Source organism: Panthera onca, chromosome X (assembly GCF_046562875.1).
Source record: "Panthera onca isolate mPanOnc1 chromosome X, mPanOnc1 haplotype 2, whole genome shotgun sequence".
Taxonomy (NCBI): domain Eukaryota; kingdom Metazoa; phylum Chordata; class Mammalia; order Carnivora; family Felidae; genus Panthera; species Panthera onca.
In genome coordinates, this window is record NC_138357.1 from 31,176,216 (window position 1) to 31,189,105 (window position 12,890).

Below are 12,890 nucleotides of genomic sequence, written 5' to 3' on the forward strand. Positions count from 1 at the left end.
TGTGTCTCCCCCTCTCTCTGACCCTACCCTGTTCATGCTCTGTCTCTCTCTGTTTCAAAAATAAATAAACGTTAAAAAAAAATTAAAAAAAAAAGCAATAGAACAGAAAAGTGAGACCAAGATCAAGTTCTTGTTTACATGGGAATTTGCATATGTAAGTCAGCAGGGAATGGATGGACTATTCAGGAAATTGTGCTGGGAAAATAGGCCATCCGGGCTTCTGGGTGGCTCAGTCAGTTAAGCTTCCGACTCTTGATCTCTGCACAGGTCATGATCTCACTGTTCGTGAGTTCGAGCCCCTTGACGGGCTCTGTACTGAAGGTGCAGAACCTGCTAGGGCTGGGTCTCTTTCCCCCTCCCCCCTCAAAATAAATAATCTTTAAAAAAAAAAAAAGAAAATAGGTCACCCTTTAGGAAAAAATAAAACGAGACCCTCCCACACAAACACTGGCCACAAAAATAGATTCCAGTTGGATTAAAAACAAATTCTAAAAATATAAGAGAAAATATAGGAGAATATTTTTATAGCTTTAGGGGTAGAAAATGCTTTTCTAATTGTGACACAATCCAAAAACCATATAAGAGAAGACCGACAGATTTAAACTTATTAAAATTAAAAAACCACCCTTTGTATTGAAAGATACTATAAACAAAAGTAAGAACAGACTACACACGGGGAGGAGATAATTGCAACCTATGCCACAAAGGATCTTTCTTAATTGTAAAAAGAGCTTCTACAATTCAGTGAGACGCAGGTAATTGACAGAAGGGGCAACGTAAATGGCCAATTAACATATGAAATGTTGCTCACCCAAGGTCACGGTGATTAGGGAAGGCAAAAGGAAACCATGAAATAGATCTTTCATCCATCAGATTTGCAAAAAATAAAAGATAAAAATGCAATGGATGCTAACACCAGCTGATTTCATTTATGTTGCCGGGAATGTAAATTGATACAGATTTTTTTAGAGGGCACATATGGTGAGATCTGTCAAAATTTTCAATGCGAAAACCTTATGCTCCAGCAATTCCACTTTTAGGTATACGGCCTAGAGAAACGACTGCACACTTCATGACAAGTGTATTCACTGCAGCGCTGGATAGGGGAATAAAAAACTCTTTTAAACACTTTAAATTTCCACCAACAGAGCCACGAAGTGAGCCGTGGTACCGCCGCCCCAGGGCATTGTATTTGGCAGTTGAAAAGAATGTGGTAGGTCTGCGTAGACTCACAGGGACATGGCATTAAGTGAAAAGAGAAGTTACAGAATGAGACACAGATCGTGATGCCTTGGTATAAATCCACCTTTCACAATAAGACAGCAAACACATCCCCCTCCCCCCCCCCCCCCCGTATGAATGCACAGAAAAAAAGATCGGCAAGGAGAATCAACAAACTAGGAGAGGAGAGTGAGTACATGTATCGGTCACATAGTTAAAAATACATTTAGAACAGAGTGAAGTTTAAAAAAGGGAAGCAGATAAAGTGGGCGTACACCGCTCATTTAAAAAGCTTTCCTGGACTGGGAGAAAGAGATAAGGCACTGTCTAGGGGGAGGCAAAGAGGTCAGGGGCGACTTCTTTTTTGTTTTTTAAAGTTTATTTTTTACAGTCCTCTCTGCGCCCAACATGGGGCTCGAACTCACGACCCCGAGATCGAGAGTCGCATGCTCCTCCAACTGAGCCGGCTGGGCGCCCCAGGGGTGATGTTTTTGAGGCAGAGAGAGAGAGGATGATGATGATGATGATGGTGATGATGATGATGTTGAGGGCTTGAACAGGAGCAGAAGCTTTGAGGATGTGAGAGAAAGAATCCACAACACGGAGCAACTAAATCGTTGTGGGGGATCTAGCACGAGTTAGCCAACTGGCACACAGTGGGGATTCGGTACCTATTTGTCGAGTGAACGCAATCTATATTGATGGGAAACATAAAACAAAGAAAACCCTTCTGAGTGTTTACCTTTCAAGACCAAACATATCCATCGAACGTGTCAGCTAGGATGCCGACGACGAGGGTAGACAATAGCCTACGACGTGCTGAGTGCAACGGAGATGAAGGTGTTGCTAAAAGAGTGGTTCACGGGGGCGCCTCGGTGGCTCAGTCGGTTAAGCATCCGACTTCAGCTCAGGTCATGATCTCGCGGTCCGTGAGTTCGAGCCCCGCGTCGGGCTCTGTGCTGGCTGCTAAGAGCCTGGAGCCTGTTTCGGATTCTGTGTCTCCCTCTCTCTCTGCCCCTCCCCCGTTCATGCTCTGTCTCTCTCTGTCTCAAAAATAAATAATCGTTAAAAAAAATTAAAAAAAAAAAAAAAGAGTGGTTCACGTCGTGAGTTATGGGGTTCGGCCCGGGCTGAAGGGCATGAGGCCAACAGGGGGCTGACAGCCAGTGAGATAACAGTGGTCAAGGCCCCAGAGGACTCCATGAGGTGAAAGACCGGGTTTAGGAGGATCGGAGGGGCAAGGGGGTTGGAAAGATGTGAGCCTGTGGTCAGAGAGCGGGGTGTTAGAGGCAGGATGTCTTGGGTGAAGCTGGTCTGGCTAATGGTAAGGCATGGAGTTGGCTGCAGCAGGGGGAGGTGACAGTTGTGAAGTTCAGACAATCAAGGAATAAAGAGGCTAGAGATTGATGGGTTGTCCGCAAGCACATTGCAGTCACCCAGAATGGGGACAAGGACTCTGGGTCAGGTGACACCAGAAGAGGGTGTCTGGGGGGCGGGGGCTGGTCGGTTAAGCGTCTGGCTCTCAGTTTCAGCTCCGGTCACGGTCTCATGGTTCGTGGGTCCGAGCCCTGCGTCGGGCTCTGTGCTGACAGCTCAGAGCCCGCTTACGATTTTCTCTCTCTCCCTCTTTCTCTGCCCCTTCCCTGTTCGTGCTCTCTCTCTCTCTTAAAATAGACTTTTTTTTTTCTTTTTTAAGAAGAGGGTGGTGTGCGTGTCAAAAGGAGAAAGGTAGAGGTAGAGAGGAGTCCCAGTCCAGGAGTGGCACTGAGGGGCGGCATGAATGCCCACCCTGCGGACCCCAAGGCACACAGGCTGTGGGAGAACAAGCTGCCTGTGCTAGAGACGGCCGCCAGGTACAGATGCCCTCAGAGTTGCGGCATCCTGGGGTGGCGGTGGGGGGGGCGCGGAATTAGGTTTCCATTAGGGCAAAGAGGCAGGCAAGTTCTCTGAAAAGGAAGATGACCTAGGCCAACACTGCTTACACTTTAATGTCACACACAAGGCCTTGAGGCTCTTGAGAAAATGCAGATTCTGGTCCTGTAGGTCTGGGTTGGGGACTGACTCTGCATTTCCAGCAAGCCTTCAGCTGATGCCCGTGCCTGCGGTCCAAGGACCTCATGCCCGAGTGGCAAAGCCGTAGGCAACTGTGTTTATCATGGCTCAGTGGTGGTGGGGGGGGGGGGGTAGGGTTCAAAGGGCATAGTGGGAGCGTGTTTACAGGATGAGAGCCGGGGTGGGGGGGGGGGGTGGGGATGAGTCCAAGGAGGACAGAGCAGACTAGGGACGGGGGTAGAGGGAAGAAGAGGTGCCTGCAGGGATGATGATAGACTGAATTAGCTGTTATCACTTTGGGCATTGTTCCAGTAGACTTGACCTTGTGCCACCTTGGTTTTGCTGTCCGAGACGGTTGTGCTCAAGCACGGTGTCTGTGACCAGGCCTCGTGAGTCTCTGGCAGGGGAGGCTCGGTTGGCTGCGTCTGCACGGAGGACCGGCACACAGAGAATGCGTGTGCAATGCAGAGCAGGACACCAAAAGATGGCGCAGGATGGAATCTTCCAGACGGGCCAAGGTTTAAGGCAAGTGAGAAGAGTTACAGAGGCGGGAGATTCTGGTAGCAGTGAAGCTAGAGGGCAGTGTTTTTAAGAAGGGACTGGTCGGGGTGCCTGGGTGGCTCAGTCGGTTGAGCGTCCGACTTCGGCTCAGGTCACGATCTCGCGGTCCGTGAGTTCGAGCTCCGCGTCGGGCTCTGTGCTGACAGCTCAGAGCCTGGAGCCTGTTTCAGATTCTGTGTCTCCCTCTCTCTCTGAGCCTCCCCCGTTCATGCTCTGTCTCTCTCTGTCTCAAAAATAAATAAACGTTAAAAAAAATTAAAAAAAAAAAGAAGGGACTGGTCAACAGTGTCAAGGAGGACGACCACTGAAAAGTGCTCGTTGAGAGGTAAAATCATTAGTTTTCTACACTGTGTTTAAGAAACCCAAGGTCATCTGAAAAACAATTTTTTTAAGTTTATTTATTTATTTTGAGAGAGAGAGAGAGAGCGCGAGCGTGCACACAAATGGGGGAAGGGCAGAGAGAAAGAGAAACAGAATCCCAAGCAGGCTCTGAGCCATCAGCGCAGAGCCCGATGCGGGGCTCAAACTCACAAACTGTGAGTTCATGACCTGACCTGAGCTGAAGTCAGAGGCTCGACCGACTGAGCCGCCCAGTCGTCCCTCATAATCATAACTGTTTGAAAGTGAACCATTCAGTGCCATTTAATACATCCCCAGTGTCGCGCAGCCATCACGTCTGCCTCGTTCCAAGACATTCTTATCCCCCCCAGAATAACTCCCTTTCCCCTCTCCTCTTATTCCCTGGCAACTGCTATTCTGTTTTCTCTCCCTGTGACTTTGACTATTCTAGGCACGACATCTAAGTGGAATCGACAATGTTTGTCCTTTTGTGTCTGGTTTCTTTCACTTGAAGGGTGTTTTCAAGATTCGTCCCTACGGAAGCGCATATCAGTCTGTTCTTCCTTTTAGGGACTCAGTAACATCCCATTGTTTGGAGATCCAACATTTTATTCAGCCAGCCAGCGTTGATGGCCATTGGGTTGCTTTCACCTTTGGGCAGTTGTGAATAGCTCATTGTTCTTTTTCCACTCCCAGCTAGCTCCCTTGCCTTCTACCTACTGGAAATCTCCCCTGGACCATTACCTTTGTTATTCCTCTCTGGAATGCTCTTCTCCCAGATCCTTCATGGCTCTCTTATTTCCATTGGTGCTGCTCAAAGGTCACATTGCCAGGGAAGCCTTCCCGGTCACTTTTGTTTATTTATTTATTTATTTATTTATTTATTAGCATTTATTCATTTTTGAGAGACAGAAACAGAGCACGAGAAGGGGAGAGGCAGAGAGAGAGGGAGACACAGAATCCAAAGCAGGCTCCAGGCTCCGAGCTGTCAGCACAGAGCCCGACGCGGGGCTCGAACCCACAAACTGTTAAGATCATGACCTGAGCCGAAGTCTGAAGCTTAACTGACTGAGCCAGCCAGGCGCCCCTCTCCTGGTCACTTTTTATCGCCATTATCTTATTGTCTTCACAGAACATATCACTATCTGAAAGGAGCAAGTAATAATGTCCAGGCAAGGAATTGTTTTGTGCTTTTGGCCTCCTTAGCTAGCCAGTGAGGCCTGGGGACTCATTCTTAGAATAACGGTTTTAAATGCCTAAAACACGACTCTTATACTAAAAATACAGTTCCCGAAATGTTTTCGAATTGTGACTTAGTAATCCACGTCCTTCTTTATTAGTTCCTAGAATATCTATACACAGGTCCACAACTCTCATCATTTAGAAGGTGTGTAAGTATAAAGGCTATTTTGAGATATTTGCAACAACTGCGATAGGAAATCAACATATCGGTGATTTCCATTGACTGTGAAATCACACGTGCTGCTCAAATTCCTGTAGCTCGTTACGTACCCTTGTGCCTGAAGAAATTGCTAAGCTTTCGGGAGAGCTTAGTGGCAACGAGGTGGTTCTTTTCCTACCCCAAGTTCGTGGATCCTATGAATTCTATCCATAGGCCCCTTGGAGGTCCGTGGACCCCAGATGAAGAGCCTGTGCCCTAAAACATGAGTGACGATGAGGGCTGGGTTATGTTGGCGATGGGTTTTGGAGGAGATGGAAGAGATTGTAGGGAGGCGGGGAATGACGAGCAAGAAGAAAGGTGCCCTCTCCGCCCCTCCACAGAGCTCGGGTGTGAGAGATGTAGAACTGTCCAGCTGAGGTTTATGAGGGAAGCCGCGTCTTTGAAGGGGAGTCGGGTATCACCCAGGAGAAGGGAACGTTTGTGCAGAGACTGTCTCCGGGAGTAAGGGGTTTTGTTTATCATGGACTGGAGACCAGTGAGCACAGCAGAGTGGGGTGGAACACTTACTCTATTCCAGATCAGCATGCTGGACACCGAGGACACACAGGTGAGTAAGACAAAGGTAGATCACCCCTTCAGGATTAGTCTAAACCGAACGCTGTGGGTTCATTGCCTGGGTTGGCTGGTCTGATCCAGGCACCGCTTCGGGGACCCCTAAGAGCCTGACGCAGGAGCTGAAAGAGAGGCTCAGGGTATTACCAGGGACTGGGGTGGGGGGTAGAAAAAGCTCAAAATGCACTCTTTCTGCTCCTTTCATAGAACCAAAAAAATCAAGTAAAAAAAAAAAAAAAAAAAAGAAAAGAGTTATATAATGGAGACAAATGAGCCCATCACCCAAAAGTTAATTAGATAAGTCTAAGGGATGCACCAGCCCCCCCCCCCCCACTCCTAATTCTTCAAGAACCTTCTAAGGATGTCTGCAACCAAGAGATTCTTGGATGCTGTTACCCTTCAGAATGATGTTTGGCTCAGAAGGATCAAAGGAAGAAAAAAAAGGATCTTATTTTTAGATTGTTCTCTGGAGCTCCAGAGATACCTTGCATGGATCTCTCCTCTCTATGTGGCTCTCAGAATCTAGGATTTGGTGATTCTTTTTTTTTTTTTTAAAGCTATTTTCCCTTCTCTACCGGGGGATCTTTCAAAAAGGCTCAAGTTGGGGGCCTCCTGCAGGTGGGAAGCGTTGGCCGGTCCCCGCACCCACTTTGATCACGTTTCCATCAAGCAGTGGGATCTGCAAACTCAGTTCCCTGGGGCTGGATGACAAACTTCTTCTAGCTTGAAGGGAGGAAGCCCCGGACACCGCAGACAGACCGGGAGATCAGAGAGACAGATCAGAGAGACGGGGAGATAAGAGCAGAGGCAAAGCCGAAGCAAAGCTGACCTAGTTAGAGCAGAAAGAGGCTGCAGGGGCGGCAGGAGTGGCCTGGGAGAAAAGAGACGAGCTTCCCAGGACAGGGAGGAGCAGAGGGCTGGCTCTTGTTTAAGACGCCCTGGCAGGACTTGGGGTCATAAAGGGGATTCTGCGTGGAGACTCATTGAGCTCTGTGTGTGTGTGTGTGTGTGTACGTACATGTGTGGAGGGTGTGGAGGGGAGTGTCTTTACCAAATTTTGTCCAAATGCTTAGGTTTTAAAGTCACGCTCTTGAAGGAAATGAGAACCAGAAAACTATCTGGCCCTCGGGGGAGCCTCGTAGGCAGTGCCATGAACCCAGCAAGACTGAGCAGAGCCCAGAGCCTTCTGCCAACATTCCCCATCCTGGCCACCCCCTGGGACCCAGCTCCCATACTAGGCGCTGGGGGGAGACGGAGGAAGCAAAGACGGGGGACCCAGTCTGGAGTGCGATCAGCACCCCCCTGACCCCCAGAGATGCCAGTGAGCGCCACACTGCATCGGGGCCCCATGGGGGACAGAGACGTGCCTGTCGTGGTCTCTGCCCCTCAGAGGGACGCAGTCTATTTGAGGGAACGGTGATCCTCGTGAAGCAAGAGTAAGCGATCTGAGGTCGCAGAAGGGGTTTCTGGCAGAGGCGGGGAAGGCCGTGTGGGAGAGAAGGTGGACATTCCATGGCTCCTGAGGTCTGGGAGGGCAGGATTGGGACGAGAAGAGAGAAGTGGGGCATTCCAGAGTGAAGGTACACGGATAGGCCTAAGTTTGGCTCCTGCGCGGACCAAGGAGGTGGCCGGCCTGACGGGATCGGAGGTCCATTGAAGGGAGATGGAGAAACCTAGCAGGATGTGCAGAGTCAGACTACCGAGGGCATTTTCAACTTCTAAAAGGGACTGGATCAGGGCGCCTGGGGGGCTCAGCCGGTTGAGCGTCCGACTTCGGCTCGGGTCACGATCTCACGGTTCGTGAGTTCGAGCCCCGCGTCGGGCGCGCCGCTGTCAGCCCGGCAGCGTAGAGCCCGCTTCGGATCCTCTGTCCCCCTCCCCCGCCCCTCCCCCGCTGCGTTCTCCCCCGAATGAATAAATATTAAAAACTAAACTAAGATCAAAGGGGCTGGATCGAAAGCCCAGCTTTGGCAGCCGTCAGGCCATTTCCCTGCTCCCCCCCTTTAGCTACAAGCCTATCGTGGAATTCATCGACGCCCAGTTCGAGGCCTACCTGCAGGAAGAGCTGAAGATCCGCAGGGTCCTACACGCCTACCATGACTCCCGAATCCACGCCTGCTTGTACTTCATCGCCCCCACGGGTCATTCCCTGAAGTCTCTGGACCTCGTGACGATGAAGAAGCTGGACAGTAAGGTGCGGGGGCAGGGGTGGGGGCAGGTGGTAAATCTAGCTTACCGGTCTCTTGTGCAACGCGGATGCCAGATTCCGGGAGAGGATTTGTGGCCTCCTCCCCCTCTCCTTCATTCCCTGTCCCTCAGACGGTGTCCCAGAAAGATGGTGTCATGGACCCAGGGCCCGTGTTGTGCGCTTCACGATCTGTTTTGCCAGCGCTGGGCGTGGGTTTATCCTGAGCCGTCTTTCGGCCCTGATCCCTCTTGGTTAGGAGAAGGCTGGATACAGGCAAGGCGGCCGGCTGGGTCTAGGGGGCTCAGCCCTTGGCAACGGAAAGGTGTTTTTCCTTTGCTCTAGTATTCACCGGCCCGTCCTAGGATCAAACGTGCAAAACTTCACTTTGAGAGTTACTGTTCTCTATGATCCGTAATTATTTCAACAATGACCACTGTTGCTTGTCAAATCCTCGTCCTATGCCACTCCCGTGCGGGGACCTCATGGAACATCTCCTTGGATTCCCACAACTCTGTAGGCAAACGCTATCATCCCCCATTTACAGAAGGGAAAACTGAGGCTCTAAGAGACTAATGACTTGCCTGTTGTCATATAGCCAGCTCCCGGCAGCATCTAGATTCGAACTCGGATCTGTGACACCAAGTTATATGATCTCCATTCCGGAGAAAGGTGGGGGGGGGGGGGGGTCAGGCACGTCCCGCTTTAAGAGAAACTGGAAAATGTAAGTCCCACACCAGATTGGACAAGAATTCTTCATGTGAAAGGATTATTTCCTTTCCGAAAGAATCGATGCAGGATTCTTTTTTTTTTTTTTTTTTTTTTTAACGTTTATTTACTTTTGAGACAGAGAGAGACAGAGCATGAACAGGGGAGGGGCAGAGAGAGAGGGAGACACAGAATCCGAAACTGGCTCCAGGTTCTGAGCTGTCAGCACAGAGCCCGACGCGGGGCTCGAACTCACGGACTGTGAGATCATGACCTGAGCCGAAGTCGGAGGCTTAACCGACCAAGCCACCCAGGCGCCCCGATGCAGGATTCCTTAAAAAAAAAAAAAATACATTTCCCCCCTGACATTTCATATGTGCCTGGCACTGGGACCAATACGTGAGATGCAATATTTTATTTTCCTCCTTCCAGTAATCCAGGGTGGCAGATACTATTATTCCCATTCACTCATGAGAAAACTGAGGCACAGAGAGCCTAGTAGGTTGCTCCGGGTCAGACAGCTTGTGATAGGTCTACGATTTGGACCTAGCTCTCTCTGACTCCAAGGAATTTTCACTTTACAAAAGTCTAATTTATATGCACTATTTACTAACACCTCAGCGCTAAAAACTGACATTCAGCTATGATCAAAACAGGAGTAATTTTTTTCATTTTTTTGCAGCACCGAGCTCGCCAACCCGTGACTAACTGCCTACTCTGGAAATGTCATCATGCCCTGCATGTCCTGTACAGGGCAGCAGAGAGCCACGCGCTGGTGGCCTGGTGGCTGGGTTGGGTTAAGTAGGCAGCCTTTGGCAGGTGTGTCTATGGGGACCAGGTGAAAAGCGACAAGGGGGACCTGCTCTGCCTGCTGTCCCACCTTGGCTTTGACCTCCCCCCAACCAGCCTCCTGAATAGACTTCAAGAAAGGTGCCTGCAGGGTCCAGTCCTTTCACCTAGCACCGGAAACTGGCGGCAATCTCCAGAGGTTCTCCTAAGGCAAAGTGCCGAGCGGGCAGAGTTCATCTTCCAAGTGTAGGGCTCCTTTCGGGGCCCAAGCACCACCCACGCTGCCGCGCCGGAGCCTGCTGGCAGGAACGCCTGTGGTCTCCGTGCGAGCCTGAGCTTGGGTGTGCCCTGTCTCACGAAGGCATGTGCATTTCACGATTCTTTACTTTCCAGCAGCAGAAGCCTTGTGCCTTCTTGGAGTAATTTCAAGGAGCAGGGTTCAGGTGGATTGAACTTCGGGGTGGCCCTGGGCCCTCCCCCTGCTGTCTGAAATCAGGCATGTCTACTTGCTTGCTTTATGCGGAAACTAACCGTGGAAGTCGGGCAGTATAACTAACCCTTTTTGTATGAAGACTCGATCAGACTAACTGAGAGGGTCTCCTTCATCCAGCCGGGTTGGTCCATAAGTTTGCTGCCAGAAGGGGGCTGGGGGTGCATCTTTACCGAGCTCTGCCCTGCCTGCCCTCCCTGCCGTCACCCGAGTGGGTGGGTCACCGTCACAGTGACTGGGGCTAGCCTGCACTGGATAGGTTGGGACAATTCACTGTTAACAAGGAGTGGCCACCTCCCCCGTCATCAACCACAGATTCTCAGCTGTCATCCTTCTGCTTTGAATCACCCGAGCAGTGGGGTGCTCGGTGGCTCAGTCGGTTAAGTGTCCCACCTTGGCTCAGGTCATGATCTCATGGTTCATGGGTTCAAGCCCCGTGCCGGGCTCTGTGCTGACAGCTCAGAGCCGGGAGCCTGCTTTGGATTCTGTGCCTCCCTCTCTCTCTGCCCCTCCCCTGCTCGTGCTCTGTCTCTCTCTGTCTCTCAAAAATAAACGTTAAAAAAAAAAAGGAATCACCCAAGCAGTGCTATTGATATTAAGATATCACACAGCTCATGAGCTTGGGTCTGAGCTGGTTAAGACTATGGGCTTAGGAATAAGGCTAAACTTGGATCTGGATCCCAGTTCTGCTACTTACCTGCTCTGTTGCCTTGGACAAGTTACTTAGCCTGTCTGTGCCTCAATTTCTCATTGTAAAACGAGAGGGTTGTTGTCAGGATGAGTTGGCTTAATCCATGTAAAGCACTTAGTTCAGTACTCAGCACTTAGCAAACAGCACCCATTGTCATTTATTCTATTGTAACCTGGCTACAGAGGTGGCCAGTCCTAGACCATTGGTTTGAGCTGTTCCTTCTGACAGCTGGTGGAGGTCCTCTGTCACGCTATCAGCCACAGATCACCAGCAGTGATCCCACTTTGCTCCTTCCTTCCCTAGGTGAACATCATCCCCATCATTGCCAAATCAGATGCCATTTCTAAGAGTGAGCTAACGAAGTTCAAAATCAAAATCACCAGTGAACTTGTGAGCAACGGGGTTCAGATCTACCAGTTCCCGACAGATGACGAGTCCGTGGCAGAGATCAATGGAACCATGAACGTGAGTTCAACAGGGGTTCAACTTTCTGACCATTTGCTGTTTATTTGTATTATTATTATTTTTGCAAACTAGCCATTAGACATCCCTGTCCGTTTTAGTGTCAACTCTCGATCATCTGAGTCTCAGGGGTTTGTGAGGAAGGATCCAGAACCAAAACAGCTCCTCTCCCCTAGTGGTGGCTGCTTGAAAGCCTCAGAGATGTAGAGATTAATTGCCAGAGACCGAGGGAGGGAAAGGGCAACTTCAGGAAGAGTCTGGAGCCGGGAATTTGAACCTCTCCGGCCACCCTCCTCTTTGATGCCGCCTTGGTCTAAGCCAGCCCCCACGGGACCGCCAGAAAGGCAAACGGTCTTCATCTCTGACCCAAACAATGCCATGGCAACCACGGCCAAAAAGTTGGCTTGCTCCCGAGACTGCAGGATAATCCGTACTCGGAGAACGGAGCCCTCTGCCCCCAGGAGGAAAAATGACATATAGCCTCCGATTTGTCTGGTGACTAGAGAAATGTTCTTTTTAAGTTTCGGGGTTATGCTTTGCTTTATCAAGTGTGAATGAATCAAAAAAACCACCCCGACTTGCCATCTTTCCTCTCCTTTCTCATTTCCGCCCCCCGCCCCCAACTGGAGGAATGAGTAACGAGGGACGGCGGGGAGTCCTCGTGCTTCTTTACAACGTGTTGATGCTGTTGCTGTGAAATCTTCAATGTTGTGATTTCAAGGAGACAGCTAATGGCTTTCAGAAAGCCTCTGCTTTGGGAACAGATTTTTTTTGCCTCCCTGTTGAGAGGCATCAGTTTTTCCTGATGACATAATGCCTGGGTATAGCCAAACTCAGGAAAGCCTGGTAATAAAAGCCGTTTTTAGAAAACTTTCCTGCCGCCGCTGCCCCCAAGTTATCATTATGGCATCAGCTGCCCACCTCCTATGAACTGGCCAACAAATGAGCGTAGCAGGGCAGTAAATCATTGTCTCCGCCTGACTTCCTGCCCATCCGTACACCTGAGATATGTTCGTGACGAGGAGTCCCTCATCATCTCTGACAAATCTGGCCCCGAGAGCGAGGCTCTGTGGCTTGTGATGGGCGGGGTTCTATCCTCTGACCGATCTGAGCAGGAGAAAGAAGGGGGGGGTGGTGAACAGACAGATGGGTGCTTATTCTCTCAAGCAGTCAGGGCGTGTTGATGGAAGCCAGGCTCTGTCATGAAAAAACCTGAAAGGGTGCCTGGCCTGCAGAACGAGGGGAGCCTAGAGAGAAGAGTCATGTGGTGTCACTGGCCCTGATGTCTGGAAACGTTCAGTCACCTCAGAGCATCAGGCCCCGTAGATAATGTTCAAACTTGGGTTCCCTGCTGGGGCGCCTGGGCGGCTCAGTCGGT

At 50.2% G+C, this 12,890-nt stretch overlaps 1 protein-coding gene across 9 annotated transcripts in view; it reads left to right on the forward strand.

Moving 5' to 3' along the window:
• The window catches only part of SEPTIN6 (septin 6), a 66,624-nt gene that overhangs the window by 27,573 nt on the left and 26,161 nt on the right, over positions 1–12,890 (forward strand). For all 9 annotated transcript variants that reach the window (XM_081792302.1, XM_081792305.1, XM_081792299.1 and 6 more), the window contains 2 exons: positions 8,195–8,381; positions 11,354–11,515. In XM_081792302.1, coding sequence (XP_081648428.1) covers positions 8,195–8,381; positions 11,354–11,515 — 349 coding nt within the window. The remainder of the gene's footprint in view (positions 1–8,194; positions 8,382–11,353; positions 11,516–12,890) is intronic.